We start from the raw sequence: 22,349 nt of genomic DNA on the forward strand, positions 1-22,349 counted from the left end.
AGCCCCTCCTCCTTCGCGGCCTCACCTCACTCATGCCGCTATGGCTAACATAGTCTTGCCCTAGGCGGCTCCATGGGAGCTGGAGTCTCGGGGACGTGACCGACGGCGTCGCGTTCTTGCACCTGTGCCGACATTTGTGGCGACAGAGTAGACAAATTATACAGGCAGGTCTACATGACTCCACAAACCAACCAGCAAGGATTTGTTCAAGCCGCCTTCAGGACACCATGGGCGATTGCTACGATTAGGAGGAACACGAGCACCACGACGACTGGGATAGTGAGGTTTGGGACTTGGAGTGGATCAGGTGGAGATGGCGGCGCCGGCGGTGGCTGGGACAATGGGATTTGGGAGTTTGAAGAGGATCATGGGGAGATGACGGCTGCGGTGGGCACCGTGGTGCTCAGCATGCTGCCGACCTCGATTGCACTGCCTCGAAGTCCACCTGCGCATGTCCCGTTCTGCTCGCAACACATCCCTCCCCAGCCGCCACCCCTCTGCCTTCCAAACACATAGCTTATAAAGTTCTAATCAAAGATGACAACATGGACACAATCATATTTTGAAGTGTATTTTTTTCGAACACGCATCACCAAGCTGTGTGTCGCTTTGTACTAGAAGAATGGTGAAAAGGTGAGAAATAGTACAAACTGGGGATAGATGATCATGCTTTTTCAAGTTTCACATTAATGCATGTGCACGTCCTGGTGTTACCATCTACTTGAACCATATCAAAAACCGGTGTGTCAAGCATACTGTCAGATATAAGCTTCTACTTTTTCCGAATGATTTTATATATGTGAGACTTTGAAAATATGTGTCTCCATTATGTTTGTTGTTACCGAACTCGGGATATGGCATGCAACAGTGACATGAAGTTATGTTCACGGTGAGAATTTCATGTATGTAGTAGTGACTGATTCTCACAAAAAAATTTATTATGCATCTTGACAGTTGAAAATTCATATGCGAACACAACAAAATGTAGCTTTCAGGCAACAAACTATACATTTTGCTGAAAATTCATAATATAGTTGGGCCCGCAAATTTCAGTTAACCTATTGGTTACATCTCTAATATTGTTAGTTGGTTGTCAAAAATATCTTACCTTCAACATTTTGTGTATTTTCATACACACATCCTATTTATCTGTACTTATGCCAGTTGATCGAGTAAGGTAAAGTTGTGGAAAGGAAGTAACAGAATTACCGGTTCTCCATGTTTAATAGAGGTTCCTTCATACCAATCTTTTTCTATATCTTCTTGTCATAAGAGTTGTAGTTTTTCGGATACCGTGGACAAGTAACATTAACTTTCTCAAAGAAAAAAAATAGCACAAGTTTGACAAGTTTAACAAAGTTTGCCTCCATTCTTAAATCTTTTTTTTCTTTTAGTGAAACTCAGGTGAGCATTAATTTCATACTATTGCTAGAGATGAGGGTAACATTGTTTGCTACGTTTGTCATAGTGACGTGGAGTGGCATCACAAGCATATTACGTGAAATGAGGAACATCTAACAATTCTCCCGTTGCACACACAGACATATGTGCTAGTAATACTAGAATTAATTTCCGTTACCGGCTGTAAGGCGTGGCTTGTCTGCCCCGTGGCTTCAATGGCTGGCATGGTAAAAAAGCTAGTTTATGTGGTAACCTGATTAAAGCTTTTACTAGCTCCCATGCCTATGCACCTCACTAACCTCGGTAAATGTTCTAACAAAATATAGTAATGGGATTAAAACCATTACCTCCTCATGACTAGTCAAAGTAGGTATTTCTTTTGAATGGAGAACTCATTTCATGGTAATTGCATTACGACCAGGTATGGAGCAAATTGCTATTATGTGTATATATGTAGTAATTGTGTTACCATTTGTTGGTATAAGGCAATTTTTATTATCATGTAAATAATATATGACATAATGATGCTTCAAAACAAAATTAAATGTTGCTCATAGTAAATGGTTGAGAATATTACTAGGTAAATTTAATGGTAAAATCATTCATCGCTATGGGTCAATAAAATCCACCCTTTGTCCAAAAAAAATCATCACTATATATTTTAGTAGTATAGCACAAGAGCGAAGTAGTAAAAGAATCTATTTCTAGTAAAAAGAATCTGCTATGGGTCGCGTACAGTTACTACTATAATTATTCTTTTACTACATACAATGCATAACTTTACTATCAACTGGTACCAAATGACCCCTAATGGTGGTTTCCACCGTTACGACCAATCAAAGGAAATTTACATTCAAAATAAACTGCTCATAGGGTACTAGCGTGGGAGGAGTTGCTCTTTGCCTCATGCGGCCTGGCCGGAGCGTACGAAATATAATTCTACACTCTCGTTCTTACTTTAGCATATTTAAGAGAGAGAGAGAGAGAGAGAGAGAGAGAGCACCTTGAAGAGTTCAATGGCTGCGTCAGCTTCTAGGCATTTAACGTTGACCATACCATCTGTGTTATATGTGCAATGCGTGGCAACTCTTTCTTCATTTGTTATGAGAATGATATGACTTTCAGAATGTTGGGACATGAACAATGGTTTTATCAAATCCCAGTCGTGTGTGGACTGCAGTCCATCAATAACCACGACGCATTTTTTATCACTCAGAATTTTACAACACCCTTGAATAGGGTCTTGGCCTTCCATCATACCAACAAGTGCAGTTTCTTTGGCTTGAAGATCATCAGAATAAAAATCCAAAAGTAGACGCCGACAGAAGTCCTGCAAAATTAATGGATGATGCACATCCACCCAGCCATACATTCTGTACTTTCCGTTGTGCAATTTTTCGAAGTACCAGTTTCTGACAAGAGCTGATTTCCCAACACCAGCAATCCCCCACACAGAGATCACACCATGTCTGGCTAAGCAATTGCCAATGCGATTCATATCATCTTCACGCCTAACAAGCTTCCAATTTTCCTCTTCTCTTCTTTTACCCCCTTGTCCACAATTTTGTTGATAATCCTGCTGCAATATTTAATGTGACAAATTTTGGTTAGTATATGGTAGCGAAATATAAATGAACATGCATTTTCTTCCAATTAATTATCAGCATTCAAATATCATTAAGTGAAAGTTGTAGTAGTATATCATGATTAGTCCCCCGTACGTATACCTGAATATCTTCCAACCTGTGGGTTCGATATTCATAATCTACACAGTGTCTGGCCAGAATTTCATCTTCTGTAAGAACGACGACACAACATTTAGTAGGCTCGAATAAGAGATTTTTTTTAATCAAGTCCCAGTTATCCTTGGATTTGAGACCCATAATAACGATGAGGTACAACTCATCGTATGCAGCCAGAAATGTACACCAAGTTTCAATGATCTTTGATCTGTCCATCTCATGGAATTTGTCTTTCATCTTGTGCTGTTGATCTTGTGGATTAGAATATATACATAATTCTGCAGCCATCTCCATCAACAAATCAAGGTCATCAGATACAGTGAATTCCAAGTAGTGCTGAAATTTTAGTCCGTCAAATACTCTGGACTTATCCATTATGCCTTGGCACAAATTAGGGATGAGAAGTGATTCATCACAACCAGCCCCCCACACGGAGATAACACCACGGGATCTTAACTGTCGAATAAATTCACCAATACCACTGCGGTGACCAGAGCCCTGCGAGTATAATTATTAAATGGAGTAATTAAGGGAGTTGTTAAATAAGAGAGGCACATAATCAAAGGATCAATCGATCGAGTTGCACAACCCGCAGGAACCTAGCAACTCCCTCCAGTCCACGTGCATGGAGCATCATTACAATTTAGCCGCGTGGTGATTAGGTTCAAGATAATAAACGGAAAATCAATGCCAATGACGACTCATGTCGGGTCCGCCAGGAAAATCGGGCCGAACCAACAATTTGTACTAATGCATTTCCCGGTTAGTACTAATTCACAAATCCCTGGGATATCATGTTTAAGGCTGGTCGTAATGGTAGTATCATAGTTAGTATTATACATGCCAACTAGGCAATTTTGATGAGGTGTCACAGAATTAAATGAAGAAAGAGAGGGTTGAGTATCCTATTGTGATATCGTATCATAATAAATGATATGCTACTATGTGTCATGCATGGCAATAAATAAAGTACTACATGATACTAATACATGACTAGTATCATATGCAGGATACTAGTATATGATACTTCTCATTACAACCAGCCTAATGCGCCAGCCAATGGAAATTAATGATGGCATGGAATGTGGGGCTACTCCTACAGATCGCAACCAGAATATATGGAATATCTGATTTTCGTGAGAGGTAGATGGAGGGAGTAGCACTAATTAATTAATTTACCTGACCCTAATGTTGCATCGACAAATTGGGATAAGTGGAGTACAACGTATATGTTCTTACTTATGGACAATGATGGAGACAGAATATTAATTGCCACATTTCCCCATCACCATGTAATTAAGCTTATTTTTTAGGCTGATGTTTCATCTGGTTTCATAGGGTATGATAGGTGTCTTCTGCTTCCCGAAGAACCAGCGATGAGGAAATCAAATTAGGGCGACGTCATACTTCGAATTCTTTTCCAACTTATCTAATCTAATATTGGTTATTAACAGGGATTCCTTGAAAACAAATGTGAAAAATATGAATTATTTTTTCTAAATTTGAATTTTGGGGTATATGCGTATGCAGAAATATGGAACCGAATATTGCACAGTTGCCTTATTTTGTTTAGTAAATTTCAGTCACGTTTTTTAATTGGGTTAAGATCCAAGGGCCTTTCTTTTCTAATTCAGTACTCACTCGTGGGGATATGTTGGCTTATGTGGCTCCTTTGGGCTGTTGACAACAGTTTTGTGTTCATTCTAGTAGTAATAATCCAAGGCAATACTTCTGATCTGGAACAAACTTTCAAGAAAAAAATTCTCTCAAAGAACAAAGTATTTAGGATGTATTTATTTTTCGGACTAATGAGAAATCCTTATTCAGTTATCGACTCTAAAATTGCACAAAAGAGGTTACTTAGTTAGTCCTTTAACGTCAATAGTGAATGAACAATAAAGAAGAAACAAGTAAAAATAAAGAGAGAGCTTTAACTATGCTGAAAGAAGACCAAATATTTGGATTATATTTACCAAGATAGAAAATTGATAGTAAGATATAACTTATCATAACTTATAATGATAATGCAAAAGTTGCATATAAACTGGACACTAAACTTGCATTTTCTATGATGTGCAAGAACAAGCAAAAGATGGTGCAACTTCATGGTGTGGAAAATTGATTGGTATTGCAAAAACTTTCAGTTGCCTGAAAACTAGCAAAATCACAGAACTATAAAAAGTGGCAGTGCCGGAATTGAAGTACTGTGGGATTACCACTAAGTTACAAGGACTAATATATGAACAATTAAGATTAAAGGATTTTTGGAAATAGTTGTGGATGTTTGGAAATAGTTGGGGGTTACGTACATACCTTGTTATAAATGGCACGAAGTGGCTGAGAACGTGAGAAGCGCGGCTGAGAATGTGAGCAGCGTGTAATCTCGGATACTTGGTAGGGCTCCCCCGTGCACAAAAGGGCAATACCTAACCTCTGCGTGGACATGACGATCCGGCTGCCCTTATTACTGTCCGGCAGGTACATTCTTATGGCCTCCCAATCTTCCACAGTGGATACTTGATCTAGAACGATGAGATACCTCTGCTCCCTTACTTGCTGCATGAGGTTGTCCTTCTTGAGATCATCGACAACACATATTTTTTCTTGGTGAGAGTTGGCGAAGAACTCAGTGAGCAAGCTCTCGAGAAACTCATCAGGGTTAAAAGGATGCACCAGCTTCACCCAGGCGCGACTTTTGAATACTTGACAGATTTCTGGATCATCGTACGCCTTCCTGATAACATGAGTTATCGACGGCCCAATATCAGGTGCGGCTCCTCCTCCTGTACTTCCCCACACCGAGAGCACTTGAAGGTCACTGCCTTGACAGTCGATCAGTTTCTTCAAGTCACCTTGGCCGATGTCGTGTTGCTTCTTCCCTGTGGCCTCCCACACCTCGCAGAGGATGTGGAATGCTGTTGCTGCTGCCTCAGCAGCAGTGGCCGGCGCGACAAGGCCGGGATTGGAGCCAGAGGAAGAGTCGTCGTTGCCTGCGCCGATGAGGCTGTAGCGGGTGTTCCTTTGGCTTACATCCTCCAGCCTGGTCCTGAGCTGCTTTATCTCGGTGACCGCCTCGTCAAGTGGCAACGGCGGCCTTGACATACAGATGAGGGATGAGGTGAGGCGCCGCACCCAGTCCCACCGCGACGGCTTGTCGAGATGGACAACAAACTCGACGCAATCTTCGACATCGAAGGCCAGCTCGCGAAGCTGTCTCACCCAGGTGCGCACCACTCGATTGCTGGTGCGCTCCGTGTTGGCCACGCTGAGGAATGACAGCAGCATCTCGAACTCCCCCGTGATGAACAGCAAGTCGTCCTGCACACGCACCCTCAGGCTTCTCTCCTCCTCAATCGCCGACTTCACCCTGATCAGCGTCCCCTCCACCGCCGTCTTGGTCAATCCAAGCACGAACTCCGCCATTGTTTATCTTCTCTCTCTTTTTCCCCCGCCTTCGCTAGGTTGTGTGGTAGAACTGAAGCTAGCAAGTGATTCGTAGTAGCTGGCCATGGGGACCGGATTATAAAGCTAGCTAGCTAGCGGAGCAACAGACCATATTTCTAAATCATTATATATTACTCCCTCTGTAAACAAATATAAGAGTGTTTACATCACTAATTTAGTGATCTAAACACTCTTATATTTCTTTACGGAGGGAGTATATATTAAAACATGAGTTTACTAATCACCTACCTACCGGCCGGCTTCAACAATTCAATACTGATCAGTTGCTTGTTCCTTGCTACTGTCTGTGTTCACTACTAATTGTCTAAAACATATGAGGAAGAAATGAGCCAAGGTTAATGGGTTATATTTTAACCGTCTGTTTGCACTTCAACGTTTATTATTTACCTTTGAAGCCTCTAAACCAATAAACTTTGTAGTTCTTCATGTTATCTTTTATTTCTTTTGTCTGGTTGGGTATACGAATTTCGTTCGTATACCGAGCCATGTTCTTTTTATCTTGTGTGTTATTCTCGGAGAGGTTTGGACCTAGTGTGGTGACATGTACGATATGGTGCCAACCGTATGCAAATCCACACTGTAAAACTTAGGGTTTTGGGAAACTGCACGACACCCGTTAAGGGTGTGGCTATCTCATATATATAAGGGGTACACCAAGGTGTACGATACAATATACAAGACATATACAGAAGCTATATATAAATACAGTCTAACACCCTCCCTCAATCTTAACTATGCCCTGAAGTACAAAGTATGTTAAGATTGCGCCTGCAGCCTACAAACTGAGGTTGTGGAAGAGGCTTCGTGAAAATGTCAGCAAGTTGATCTTTGGAGGAGATGAACTTGATGTGGAGTAGCTTCTGTGCAACACGTTCCCGTACAAAATGATAGTCAACTTCTATGTGCTTTGTCCGAGCATGAAACACTGGATTAGATGAGAGATATGTAGCTCCAATGTTATCACACCAAAGGACAGGCGGCTGAGTTTGAGGAACTCCCAACTCTCTCAATAAGGATTGTACCCATATGATCTCAGCTGTAGCATTTGCAACGGCTTTATATTCTGCTTCAGTGCTACTCCTGGACACTGTAGCTTGTTTGCGAGCAGCCCAGGCGATCAAGTTAGGACCAAAGAAGACAGCATGTCCCCCCGTGGATCGCCTGTCATCTGGATTACCAGCCCAGTCAGCATCTGAAAAAGCAGAAAGCGTAGGAGACGGTGCTGGCTGAAGGAGCAAACCATATGAGGCAGTAAAGCAAACATAACGAAGAATCCGCTTCACCGATGTCCAATGAGAAGTCCGAGGAGCATGAAGAAATTGGCAGACACGATTGACTGCATATGAGAGATCTGGCCGAGTGATAGTTAAGTACTGCAGGCCACCAACAACGCTACGATACTCAGTGGCGTCATCAGAGGTGAGAGGATCTCCATCAAACACAGACAGACGATCAGTAGCAGACATAGGAGTCATGACATGTTTGCATTTAAGCATACCTGCCCGTCGCAACAGGTCCATCGAATACTTATGCTGTGTGAGTGTCAAGCCAGCAGAAGAACGTGAAACTTCCAGCCCAAGGAAGTAATGCAACGTTCCTGAATCCTTCACCGCAAAATCTCCACTCAAGGAAGATATCAGACGGTCAGCGGCAGCATCCGAGGAGCTAATGAGGATGATGTCATCAACATATACCAGAAGATACATCGTCACCTGAGGTCGATGCAGAAGGAAGAGCGAGGTGTCAGCAGTAGAGGGAACAAAACCAAGTGACCGAAGAACAGAGCCCAATCTGGCATGCCAAGCACGAGGAGCCTGCTTCAACCCATAGAGCGCCTTGACCAGGCGACACAGATGATGAGGACGAGTAGGATCAACAAAACCAGGGGGCTGACGCATGTAAACCTCCTCATCCAGAACACCATGAAGAAAGGCATTCTGAACATCCAGCTGACGAAGAAACCAGCCCCGAGTAACAGCCAAGGACAACAGAAGTCGAATAGTTGTTGGTTTGATCACCGGACTGAACGTATCCTCATAGTCAAGACCATACCTTTGCTTGAACCCTTTCGCCACTAACCGTGCCTTATAGCGTTCAATAGAACCATCAGCATGCTTCTTAACCTTGAAGACCCACTTGGAATCAATGACATTGACACCAGAGACCGGAGGAACAAGCTGCCAAGTACCATTTGTCAACAATGCCTGATACTCTTGCTCCATAGCTTGACGCCAATGAGGAATCCCGAGAGCAACCTGGAAGTGACGTGGTTCAGCCGAAGGATCTTCCTTGACATGAGCAACACATGCCGCAAGCCAGGCGACCGTCCCATCTTTGCGTTGCTTGGGACACACAATACCGGATCGACTGCGAGTATGTGGTCGAAGAGGAACGGCCGCAGGTGGTGCAACCAGTGGCAACGGCCCTCGGCGATGAAGAAGTATCCGACGCAGCCGGTGACGATGCAGCGGCGACAGGCGATGACGAGGCCGACCCAGGCGAGGCCGACCCTGGCGACAGACTCGACTGGATGGGCGAGTCAGTCGGCTCAAGGCCAACCGAGGCGCGGCAGCCCAGCCCAGGCGAGCTCACCGGCTCAGGAGAGGCCGGCCCAGATGGGAGCACCAGCTCGGGGGAGGCCGGCCCAGATGGAATCACCGGCTCGGGGGAGGCCGGCGCAGGGGAGACCAGCCCGGGCAAGGCCGGCCCAGGCGGAACCGACCCAGCCTCAGAAGAGGCCGGCACGGACGGAGCCGACGCTGAGGCGCCCAGTCCAGGCATGCATGGCGCATGCACAAGGCCATTCGCCACGTCGGGTGCAGTTGATGGCTCCGGCTCCTCCAGCAACTCCAGGCGAACTCCACGACCCATTCCTGCAGCATGATTAGGCAACAACGCAGGAGAATATGCAATATCAACAAATTGAGCAGGCAGTGGAGGGGTGGATTGCAAGGAGGAGGCTGGAGTGGTGGGAGTTATGGACAAAGACGAGAACGGGAATACACTCTCGTCAAACACAACATCACGCGAGATGTAGACACGGTTGGATGGAATATGAAGACACTTGTACCCTTTGTGAAGAGAGCTATACCCAAGAAATACACAAAGTTTGGACCGAAACTCGAGCTTGTGCTTATTATAAGGACGAAGAAGAGGCCAGCATGCACAACCAAAAACTTTGAGAAAAGTATAATCTGGAACCTCATTAAGCAATAGTTCAAGTGGTGTTTTCATCCCAAGGAGACGTGTAGGAAGTCTATTTATGAGAAAACAGGCAGTAGAAAAAGCATCACTCCAAAAACGAAAAGGTGTTGATGCATGAGCAAGTAAGGTGAGACCGGTTTCGACAATGTGACGATGCTTACGTTCAGCCGTGCCATTCTGCTGATGTGTATGAGGACAAGACACGCGATGCGAAATCCCAAGCTTATTAAAAAAGGAATTGAGGTTGTGATATTCACCCCCCCCCCCCCAATCTGACTGAACATGAATAATCTTATGCTTAAGAAGACGCTCAACATGAGCTTGAAATTGCAGGAACACATCAAACACATCGGATTTACGTTTGATAAGATAAAGCCAAGTGAACCGACTATAAGCATCAATAAAACTGACATAATAATTATGACCGCTCACAGAAGTTTGGGCATGCCCCCATACATCAGAATAAATAAGCTCAAGTGGAGTTTTGACGACACGACTCGAATCAGAAAACGAAAGCTGATGACTCTTGCCTTGTTGACAGGCATCACAGACGGTGGCAACATCTTTATTGGACACAACGGGAAGACTATGACGATGAAGAACACTACGAACTATGGGAGTGGCAGGATGGCCGAGCCGTGCATGCCAATGAGTAGGCGACACACGGACACCAGTGAGTGCTCGAGGGGCAGAAGGCAGATCAAGTGCATATAATCCATCGCGCAGGCGACCTCTAAGCAGAACGTCCCTCGTGGCCCGATCCTTGATAAAAAAATAAAAAGGATGAAACTCAGTGAAAACATTGTTATCACGAGTAAGCTGAGGAACAGACAATAGGCTACGAGTAGCAGAAGGAACTCTAAGGACATTACGAAGATGGAGAGATTTCTGTTTATGAGTTAAAAGAGAGGTCTGACCAACATGTGATATGTGCATACCTGCTCCACTGGCGGTGTGAACCTGATCATTACCACGGTATGGCTCCTGAACTGAGAGTTTGCCCATCTCACCCGTCAAATGATTCGTAGCGCCCGTGTCCATATACCATGTTGGATCAATGGGATATGATGTAGTGTGGCCTGCTTGACGAGCAGGCTCATGAGTGGCCAAGGCAGCTTGTTTCTCGTTGCCTTTGCCATTGTTGCCGACGCCGAGGAAGTCCTGCTTGAAGCGGCGATGACAGCGGGAAGCAACATGACCTGGGATGTTGCACAGTTGACAAGGGAGCTGAACGCCACAAGAAGGGCAGCAGGCACACGAACGACCACCCCCGGTCGTGGGGAAAGGGGCTGCGGCAGGCGACCGCGGAGCCTGCAAAGTCAATGGTGTTGTTTTGCCCGCTGCAGTTGACTTGAAGGGCTTCCCTTTTCCACGAGTGGCAGCATTGGCAGTCATGAAACTCGGATTGGTACGGCGGGACTTGATGCGCTGTTCCGTGGCAAGGAGGCGGGCGTAGAGCTCACGGGGTTCAAGTGGAGTATCACGGCCATTGATGTTCTCAGCAAGGTTATCATAGTCGTCATCCAGACCGTTCATGACGAAGGTGGTGAAGTCCTCTTTGCGAAGCGGTTGACCAATGGAGGCTAGAGTGTCTGCGAGACGCGTCATCTTGCCGAAGTAGTCGGTAATGCTGAGGTCAAGAAGCTTGGTCTCTCCCAGCACCGTACGAAGAGTGTGAGCACGAGCCTGCTGCTGAGATGCAAAGCTAGTGTGAAGGGCAGACCACGCCTCCTCAGACGTGGCAGTGAAGAGAACCAAGGAGGACACCGCCTCGGTGAGCGACGACTGGATCGCCGAAAGTATGGCCTGATCCTGAGCCACCCAGGCATGGTATGCCGGGTGATGTGGTGGAGGACACGGCAAGGAACCGTCGACGTAGCCCTCCAGATAGCGACTGCGGAGAAGTGGCAACACCTGTGCACGCCATGACAGATAATTGTCCGTCGTCAGCTTCACTGGGATCAGATGCGCGAAGTAGAACGGCGTGCTGGCCACGGCATGATCAGCAGGAGGAGGCGCCGTGTAGTAGGTCATGTGAGATGATCCACCAGATGCAGCCATGGCCGGAGGGTAGTAGCCGCCGTAGGGCAATGGCGGCGGCGGGGCCCTGTCCGACCCAGCGTTCGCGGCGACAGGTGAAGGCGCGTAGGGCGCGTAGGGCGCCGCTGCAACAGCGGCAGGAGATGCAGCCGCGACGGGCGCGTAGGGCGGCGCCCCGTAGTGGCCCGTTGATGAAGTAGCGGCCCCGTAGGGGCCATAGGCCGCCGATCCGGCAGGGACGGGCGCCGCCCCGTAGGGGCCTGCGGGCGGGAGTGGAGCAGCCCCGTACGGGCCGTAGGCTGCCGATCCAGCGGGGACGGGCACCGCCCCGTAGGGGCCTGCGGGCGGGAGTGGAGCAGCCCCGTGGGGGGCGTAGGTGGCCGATCCCATCCACGGACCGGTGTACGAAGGATCCCCCAGGGTCGGCGGAGGCGCGGCCGGTGACGACGGCGGTGGCTGATCCGAGGAGGCGCCTACCATCGAAGATTGGCCGGTGTAGACCGAAACCAGGGGACGCGAGGAGAGGAACGGCGACGCAGGCGCCGTGACAGAAGCCGGCGCGACGGCGGCGACGGAGTTGGGCGCGATCGTGGTGGCGGAGGCGGCGGCGGCAGCAGCAGCGGAAGACATAGGATCGGTTAGGGTTGATACCATGTAAAACTTAGGGTTTTGGGAAACTGCACGACACCCGTTAAGGGTGTGGCTATCTCATATATATAAGGGGTACACCAAGGTGTACGATACAATATACAAGACATATACAAAAGCTATATGTAAATACAGTCTAACACACACAAGCCACTCGGTCACTTTGATTCAACAAAGTCTTCGACTACAAGTGCCCGGTTCTATCAGCCATATCAAAAATGTTTGACGAAGCGGAGGTCCAAAAAAGTCTTGTTACCCTTGCGTATATTTAAGTTTGGGGGGGTAACCACTTTTCATACTCTCCTTTAATAAACTGCACTTTCTCTTTTCATAATTTTCTTGAGACTAGTTCTTGCAAAGTTCTATGCTTTGGGAAGTTATTTTTGCATGGGTAGAGTTTTGTGCAATGATCTTCATCTGATGAATACTATGCAATCGTGTATCCCATTGTTTGATATGCTTGCTTAAGTATGATTGCTCTATATCTGTATCAGGAAATCACTTGCTCAAGTTAGGCCCCATATTGTCAAGTTAATGTTTTTATGCACTTTGTTCAAGTTTTTGTTTGGATTGGGAACAATCTTGTGATCCTTTGAAAGTCATTGCCACAATCTCTACTTTTCAAAACAAAATGATGATGATGGTTGAATAAAAAGTTTGACACTTGTTAGAGTTGTTCTAAAAGAAAGAGTAATCGAGTAGCTTAACTCGATGGTGTTTGATATAATAGACTCAATTGCCCTTGTGAATAAAGTTTTCTAGAGGAACTTAGTTGAAAGGTGAATGAGATTATGCCAAAATCTGTGTTGCACTACATGGCACTTCAGCTTCTCGCTGGTGCTATGGCCATGCTAGTCTATGCATGTGTACATGTGTAAATGTGGCTTCGTCACCTCTCTTGATGTTATGCTGAGGACTCCGCCGGCCAATGAACGATCCACCAGCGTTTCGGCATGGATTTCGGCTATGAGTTTGTGAACGTTCACCGTGGCAACACTGTAGTGAATATTATTCGGCATTCTCTTGACTGAGTGTGTATGTGGTAATAAATGAGTATTGATCGCAAGAGCTCAAAAGAGACAATATATTGGTCCATATTACTCGAACTTAAGCCACTGTGAAACCCAAGCATGATCATTTCTTTGGTATAATCCCGCCACCTGACAAAAAAAAATTCAACAAACAATGATTGAAGTAAGTGCTTGAGAGCCTTGAGTTGAGAATGTTAGCGGGCATGAATGAAAAACTCCATATCTTGACTTTTTCAAAACTCTTTGTGCTCAAGTTTGTTTAAAAATAAAAACAATAAAAAGAAATGAATAAGCTAATAAGTAAGACGATCCAAGTATTTGGTTTCATGCTAGATTAAACTTTGATAATGAGCATAGAAATTTTATTTAAGCTCTAGTGGTTTGGTGATCAACATAAATGTTACCTAGCTGAGCATGTGCTACCTTGTACAAATATGTTCTATATATCTTGCTTGCAGCTTGCACAAAAGACAAGGATACGCCTACGGGCAATATTGTGATTGATAAGCTAGATGGATACATTTGGTTTATCAACCTTTTTGCTCGAGAATGAGCACGGTTTAAGCTTCGGGATGTTGATGAGTGGATTTTATGCATACTTTTTAGAGTATATTCTAGTGCCAAAATCCCTCATATCATATCCATCTAGCACTTATTCATGTCTCTGATGCATAGTTTTTGGTATTTACATGTTTTTACCAGGTTCATTGCATAATTTTTATTTTTGTTTAGTTTTCCTTTTGGCTTTGGTCTTTGTAGGTGAGTTGACATGTTCATGAACTTGGTACATCAAAAGAATTGAGCTAGGGGTCAAACCGGAGAAGTTTCGGACACCAAATCAAGGCCCTTTGGGGAGTTTGATTATTTTACATTTATCTAAGTGACCAAAAATGAGGATTCAATGTCACAAGCGCATCGGGGTTTTTGCTAGCAATCCGACAAGCCCAAGAATGTCAAAATCAGAGTTCGTATGAAGAATTGGCGACCAAAATATGAAGCAGCTCCCAAAGTCGAAAGTGAAAGATGGCCGATGGGAGCCGTCCGTTTGAGCGGTCTTTCGAGCTCCAAACAACCATGAAAATTGGCCAGAACTTCCCAAAATTTGCTCCAATTTCGTCCCCGTTTCTCCCTACGAGATCCTTGATGACCAAGGCTTGTTTGGGACGTGGATTTGGCTCCCCTTGAGCCCTTGGATGAAAGGGAGGAGGCTAGATCAACGGAGGAGACCCGAGGTGGACTCCTATACGAAGACCTCCAACCCTAGCCACTGACTCATCTCATCTTCATCCTCCACAAGTTTCATCTACATCCACCGCACCTCCATTACAACACCTCCACCATAGAGAGAAGCGCCAAGCCAAGGAAGAAGGAAGGGAGGAGGTGCCTCCATGCCGGTGATGGCTAGAGGGCATGCGCCCTCCACATCACCGTGCCATGCCTCTCCCCATCTCCATCTCCAACCTTGTGTTGGCTTGTAACTCATTCCTAATCTCTATATGAAGGAAATATGCCCTAGAGACAATAATAAAGTTATTATTTATTTCCTTATTTCATGATAAATGTTTATTATTCATGCTAGAATTGTATTATCCGGAAACATAATACTTGTGTGAATACATAGACAAACTAAACGTCACTAGTATGCCTCTACTTGACTAGCTCGTTAATCAAAGATGGTTATGTTTCCTAACCATAGACATGTGTTGTCATTTGATTAACGGGATCACATCATTAGGAGAATAATGTGATTGACATGACCCATTCCATTAGCTTAGCACCCGATCGTTTAGTATGTTGCTATTGCTTTCTTCATGACTTATACATGTTCCTATGACTATGAGATTATGCAACTCCCGTTTGCCGGAGGAACACTTTGTGTGCTACCAAATGTCACAACGTAACTGGATGATTATAAAGGAGCTCTACAGGTGTCTCCAAAGGTAAATGTTGGGTTGGCGTATTTCGAGATTAGGATTTGTCACTCCAATTGTCGGAGAGGTATCTCTGGGCCCTCTCGGTAATGCACATCACATAAGCCTTGCAAGCATTGCAACTAATGAGTTAGTTGCGAGATGATGTATTACGAAACGAGTAAAGAGACTTGCCGGTAATGAGATTGAACTAGGTATTGAGATACCGACGATCGAATCTCGGGCAAGTAACATACCGATGACAAAAGGAACAAAGTATGTTGTTATGCGGTCTGACCGATAAAGATCTTCATAGAATATGTGGGAGCCAATATGAGCATCCAGGTTCCGCTATTGGTTATTGACCGGAGACGTGTCTCGGTCATGTCTACATTGTTCTTGAACCCGTAAGGTCCGCACGCTTAAGGTTTCGATGACAGTTATATTATGAGTTTATGAGTTTTGATGTACCGAAGGAGTTCGGAGTCCCGGATGAGATCGGGGACATGACGAGGAGTCTCGAAATGGTCGAGACGTAAAGATCGATATATTGGACGACTATATTCGGACATCGGAAAGGTTCCAAGTGATTCGAGTATTTTTCGGAGTACCGGAGAGTTACGGGAATTCGCCGGGGAGTATATGGGCCTTATTGGGCTTTAGGGAAAAGAGATAGGAGAGGTTGGGCGCCCCCCAAGGCCTAGTCCGAATTGGACTAGGGGGGAGGGCTGCGCCCCCTCCTTCCTTCTCTTCTCTTTTCCCTTGCCTTGACTCCTACTCCTACTACATGGAAGGATTGGACTAGGAAAGGGGGAATCCTACTCCCGGTGGGAGTATGACTCCCCTAGGGCGCACCATAGAGAGGGCCGGCCCTCCCCTCCTCCAATCCTTTATATACGGGGGCAGGGGGCACCCCATAGACACACAAGTTGATCCACGTGATCATATTCTTAGCCGTGTGCGGTGCCCTCTTCCACCATAATCCTCGATAATATTGTAGCGGTGCCCTGCGATGGTAGTATATCAAGATCGTCACCACGCCGTCATGCTGACAGAACTCTTCCCTGACACTTTGCTGGATCGAAGTCCGGGGATCGTCATCGAGCTGAACGTGTGCCTGAACTCGGAGGTGCCGTAGTTTCGGTGCTTGATCGGTCGGGCCGTGAAGACGTACGACTACATCAACCGCGTTGTCATAACACTTCCGCTGTCGGTCTACAAGGGTACGTAGATCATACTCTCCTCTCGTTGCTATGCATCACCATGATCTTGCGTGTGCGTAGGAATTTTTTTGAAATTACTACGTTCCCCAACAGTGGCATCCGAGCCTAGGTTTTATGTGTTGATGTTATATGCACGAGTAGAACACAAGTGAGTTGTGGGCGATATAAGTCACACTGCTTACCAGCATGTCATACTTTGGTTCGGCGGCATTGTTGGACGAAGCGGCCCGGATCGACATTTCGCGTACGCTTACGCGAGACCGGTTCTCCCGACATGCTTTGCACAAAGGTGGCTAGCGGGTGACAGTTTCTCCAACTTTAGTTGAACCTAGTGTGGCTACGCCCGGTCCTTGCGAAGGTTAAAACAGCACCAACTTGACAAACTATCGTTGTGGTTTTGATGCGTAGGTAAGATTGGTTCTTGCTTAAGCCCGTAGCAGCCACGTAAAACTTGTAACAACAAAGTAGAGGACGTCTAACTTGTTTTTGCAGGGCATGTTGTGATGTGATATGGTCAAGACATGATGCTAAATTTTATTGTATGAGATGATCATGTTTTGTAACCAAGTTATCGGCAACTGGTAGGAGCCATATGGTTGTCGCTTTATTGTATGCAATGCAATTGCGCTGTAATGCTTTACTTTATCACTAAGCGCTAGCGATAGTCGTGGAAGTGTAAGATTGGCGAGACGACAACGATGCTACGATGGTGATCAAGGTGTCGCGCCGGTGACGATGGTGATCACGACGGTGCTTCGAAGATGGAGATCACAAGCACAAGATGATGATGGCCATATCATATCACTTATATTGATTGCATGTGATGTTTATCTTTTATGCATCTTATCTTGCTTTGATTGGCGGTAGCATTTTAAGATGATCTCTCACTAATTATCAAGAAGTGTTCTCCCTGAGTATGCACCGTTGCGAAAGTTCTTCGTGCTGAGACACCATGTGATGATCGGGTGTGATAGGCTCTACGTTCAAATACAACGGGTGCAAAACAGTTGCACACGCGGAATACTCAGGTTATACTTGACGAGCCAAGCATATACAGATATGGCCTCGGAACACGGAGACCGAAAGGTCGAGCGTGAATCATATAGTAGATATGATCAACATAGTGATGTTCACCAATGAAACTACTCCATCTCACGTGATGATCGGACATGGTTTAGTTGATTTGGATCACGTGATCACTTAGAGGATTTGAGGGATGTATATCAAAGTGGGAGTTCTTAAGTAATATGATTAAATTGAACTTAAATTTATCATGAACTTAGTCCTGGTAGTATTTTGCAAATCATGTTGTAGATCAATAGCTCGCGTTGTTGCTTCCCTGTGTTTATTTTGATATGTTCCTAGAGAAAATTATGTTGAAAGATGTTAGTAGCAATGATGCGGATTGGATCCATGATCTGAGGTTTATCCTCATTGCTGCACAGAAGAATTATGTCCTTGATGCACCGCTAGGTGACAGACCTATTGCAGGAGCAGATGCAAACGTTATGAGAATGTTTGGCTAGCTCAATATGATGACTACTTGATAGTTTAGTGCACCATGCTTAATGGCTTAGAATCGGGACTTCAAAGACGTTTTGAACATCATGGACCATATGAGATGTTCCAGGAGTTGAAGTTAATATTTCAAGCAAATACCCGAGTTGAGAGATATGAAGTCTCCAACAAGTTCTATAGCTAAAAGATGGAGGAGAATCGCTCAACTAGTGAGCATGTGCTCAGATTGTCTGGGTACTACAATCGCTTGAATCAAGTGGGAGTTAATCTTCCAGATAAGATAGTGATTGACAGAATTCTCTAGTCACCATCACCAAGTTAGTAGAACTTCGTGATGAACTATAATATGCAAGGGATAACGGAAACAACTCCCAAGCTCTTTGTGACGCTGAAATCAACGAAGGTAGAAATCAAGAAAAACATCAAGTGTTGATGGTTGACAAGACCACTAGTTTCAAGAAAAGGGCAAAGGGAAGAAGGGGAACTTCAAGAAGAATGGCAAGCAAGTTGCTGCTCAAGTGAAGAAGCCCAAGTCTGATCCTAAGCCTGAGACTAAGTGCTTCTACTGCAAAGGGACTGGTCACTGGAAGCAGAACTACCCCAAGTGATTGGCGGATAAAAAGGATGGCAAAGTGAATATAAGTATATTTGATATACATTTTATTGATGTGTACGTTACTAGTGTTTATAGCAACCCCTCAGTATTTGATACTAGTTCAGTTGCTAAGATTAGTAACTCGAAACGGGAGTTGCAGAATAAACAGAGACTAGTTAAGGGTGAAGTGACGATGTGTGTTGGAAGTGGTTCCAAAATTGATATGATCATCATCGCACACTCCCTATACTTTAGGGATTAGTGTTGAACCTAAATAAGTGTTATTTGGTGTTTGTGTTGAGCATGAATATGATTTGATCATGTTTATTGTAATACGGTTATTCATTTAAGTAAGAGAATAAATTGTTGTTCTGTTTACATGAATAAAACCTTATATGGTTACACATCCAATGAAAATAGTTCGTTGGATCTCGATCGTAGTGATACACATAAACATAATATTGAAACCAAAAGATGCAAAGTTAATAATGATAGTGCAAACTTATTGGTGGCACTGCCATTTAGATCATATTGGTGTAAAGCGCATGAAGAAACTCCATGCTGATGGACTTTTGGAATCACTTGATTATGAATCAGTTGATGCTTGCGAACCATGCCTCATGGGCAAGATGACTAAGACTCCGTTCTTCGGAACAATGGAGTGAGCAACAGATTTGTTGGAAATCAAACATACTGATGTATGTAGTCCGATGAATATTGAGGCTCGCGACAGGTATCATTATTTTCTGTTCTTCACAGATAATTTGAGCAGATGTGAGTATATCTACTTGATGAAACATAAGTCTGAAACATTTGAAAAGTTCAAAGAATTTCAGAGTGAAGTGGAAAATCATCGTAACAAGAAAATAAAGTTTCTACGATCTGATCGTGGAGAAGAGTATTTGAATTACGAGTTTGGTCTTCAGTTAAAACAATGTGAAATAGTTTCACTACTCACGCCACTTGGAACACCACAGTGTAATGGTGTGTTCGAATGTCATAATCGTACTTTATTTGATATGGTGCGATCTATGATGTCTCTTACAGATTTGCCGCTATTGTTTTGGGGTTATGCATTAGAGACAGCTACATTCACGTTAAATAGGGCGCCATCTAAATCCGTTTGAGATGACACTATATGAACTATGGTTTAGCAAGAAACCTAAGTTGTCGTTTCTTAAAGTTTGAGGTTGCAATGCTTATGTGAAAAAGTTTCAACATGATAAGCTCAAACCTAAATCGGAGAAGTGCGTCTTCATAGGATATCCAAAGGAAACTATTGGATACACCTTCTATCACAGATCCGAAGGCAGGACTTTTGTTGCTAAATTCGGAAACTTTCTAGAGAAGGAGTGTCTCTCGAAAGAAGTGAGTAAGAGGAAAGTAGAAAACTTGATAAGGTAATTGTACCTTCTCCCTTGTTGGAAAGTAGTTCATCACAGAAATCTGTTCTTGTGACTACTACACCAATTAGTGAGGAAGCTAGTGATGATGATATGTAACTTCAGATCAAGTTACTACCGAATCTCGTAGGTAAACCAGAGTGAGATCCGCACCAGAGTGGTACGGTAATCCTGTTCTGGAAGTCATGTTACTAGACCATGACGAACTTGCGAACTATGAGGAAGCGATGATGATCCCAGATTCCGTGAAATGGTTTGAGGCCATGAAATCTGAGATATGATCCATGTATAAGAACAAAGTATGGACTTTGATGGATTTGCCCGTTGATCGGCAAGCCATAGAAAATAAATGGATCTTCAAGAGGAAGACGGACGCTGATAGTAGTGTTACTATCTACAAAGCTAGAATTGTCGCAAAAAGGTTTTCGACAAGTTCAAGGTGTTGACTACGATGAGAGTTTCTCGCTCGTATCTATGCTTAAGTCTGTCCGAATCATGTTAGCAATTGCCGCATTTTATGAAATCTGGCAAATGGATAACAAAACTGCAATCCTTAATGGATTTCTTAAAGAAGAGTTGTATATGACGCAACCAGAAGGTTTTGTCAATCCTAAAGGTGTTAACAAAATGTGCAAGCTCCAGCGATCCATCTATGGACTGGTGCAAGCATCTCGGAGTTGGAATATGCGCTTTGATGAGATGATCAAAGCATATAGTTTTATACAGACTTGGGGTGAAGCCTGTATTTACAAGAAAGTGAGTGGGAGCACTACAACATTTCTGATAAGTATATGTGAATGACATATTGTTGATCGGAAATAATGTAGAATTATTCTGCAAAGCATAAAGGAGTGTTTTGAAAGAAGTTTTTCAAAGAAAGACCTCGGTGAAGCTATTTACATATTGAGCATCAAGATCTATAGAGATAGATCAAGACGCTTGATAAGTTTTTTCAATGAGTACATACCTTGACAAGATTTTGAAGTAGTTCAAAATGGAACAGTCAAAGAAAGAGTTCTTGCCTATGTAACAAGGTGTGAAATTGAGTAAGACTCAAAGCCCGACCATGGCAGAAGATAGAAAGAGAATGAAAGTCATTCCCTATGCCTCAATCATAGGGTCTATAAAGTATGCCATGCTGTGTACCTATTGTTTTTGGCAAGGGAGTACAATAGTGATCTAGGAGTAGATCACTGGACAGCAGTCAAAATTATCCTTAGTGGAATAAGGAAATATTTCTCAATTATGGTGGTGACAAAAGGTTCGTCATAAAGAGTTACGTCGATGCAAGCTTTGACACAGATCTGGATGACTCTAAGTCTCGATCTAGATACATATTGAAAGTGGGAGCAATTAGCTAGAGTAGCTCCATGCAGAGCATTGTTGACATAGATATTTGCAAAATACTTACGGATCTGAATATGACAGACCCATTGACTAAAATTATCTCACAAGCAAAACATGATCACACCTTAGTACTCTTTGGGTGTTAATCACAGAGCGATGTGAACTAGATTACTGACTCTAGTAAACCTTTTGGGTGTTGGTCACATATCAATGTGAACTATGGGTGTTAATCACATAAAGATGCGAACTGTTGATGTTAGATCACATGGCGATGTGAACTAGATTATTGACTCTAGTGCAAGTGGGAAACTGAAGGAAATATGCCCTAGAGACAATAATAAAATTATTATTTATTTCCTTATTTCATGATAAATGTTTATTATTCATGCTAGAATTGTATTATCCGGAAACATAATACTTGTGTGAATACATAGACAAACTAAACGTCACTAGTATGCCTCTACTTGACTAGCTCGTTAATCAAAGATGGTTATGTTTCCTAACCAGAGACATGTGTTGTCATTTGATTAACGGGATCACATCATTAGGAGAATAATGTGATTGACATGACCCATTCCATTAGCTTAGCACCCGATCGTTTAGTATGTTGCTATTGCTTTCTTCATGACTTATACATGTTCCTATGACTATGAGATTATGCAACTCCCGTTTGCCGGAGGAACACTTTGTGTGCTACCAAATGTCACAACGTAACTGGATGATTATAAAGGAGCTCTACAGGTGTCTCCAAAGGTAAATGTTGGGTTGGCGTATTTCGAGATTAGGATTTGTCACTCCAATTGTCGGAGAGGTATCTCTGGG

General features: G+C 44.0%; 1 protein-coding gene across 1 annotated transcript; it reads right to left on the reverse strand.

Moving 5' to 3' along the window:
* Nucleotides 1-365: 365 nt before the first annotated feature.
* Nucleotides 366-6,566, reverse strand: LOC119334168. Its single transcript, XM_037606784.1, has 6 exons — nt 5,457-6,566; nt 3,129-3,641; nt 2,808-2,980; nt 2,662-2,731; nt 2,405-2,575; nt 366-497 (listed from the first exon to the last, which is right to left on the reverse strand). Exons 1-6 carry the CDS (start codon nt 6,564-6,566, stop codon nt 366-368), a joined length of 2,169 nt encoding a protein of 722 aa, XP_037462681.1.
* Between the last annotated feature and the right edge of the window lie 15,783 nt (nt 6,567-22,349).

The sequence above is a fragment of the Triticum dicoccoides genome, chromosome 7A (assembly GCF_002162155.2).
Source record: "Triticum dicoccoides isolate Atlit2015 ecotype Zavitan chromosome 7A, WEW_v2.0, whole genome shotgun sequence".
Lineage (NCBI taxonomy): Eukaryota > Viridiplantae > Streptophyta > Magnoliopsida > Poales > Poaceae > Triticum > Triticum dicoccoides.

Coding starts and splice junctions, on each gene's coding strand:
- LOC119334168 (XM_037606784.1), bottom strand. CDS start 6,566: ATGGCGGAGTTCGTGCTTGGATTGACCAAGACGGCGGTGGAGGGGACG. Junction 2,576..2,661: donor CAAAGAAACTGCACTTGTTG/GTATGATGGAAG, acceptor GATGGACTGCAG/TCCACACACGACTGGGATTT. Junction 498..2,404: donor CAGCCATTGAACTCTTCAAG/GTGCTCTCTCTC, acceptor TTTGGAAGGCAG/AGGGGTGGCGGCTGGGGAGG.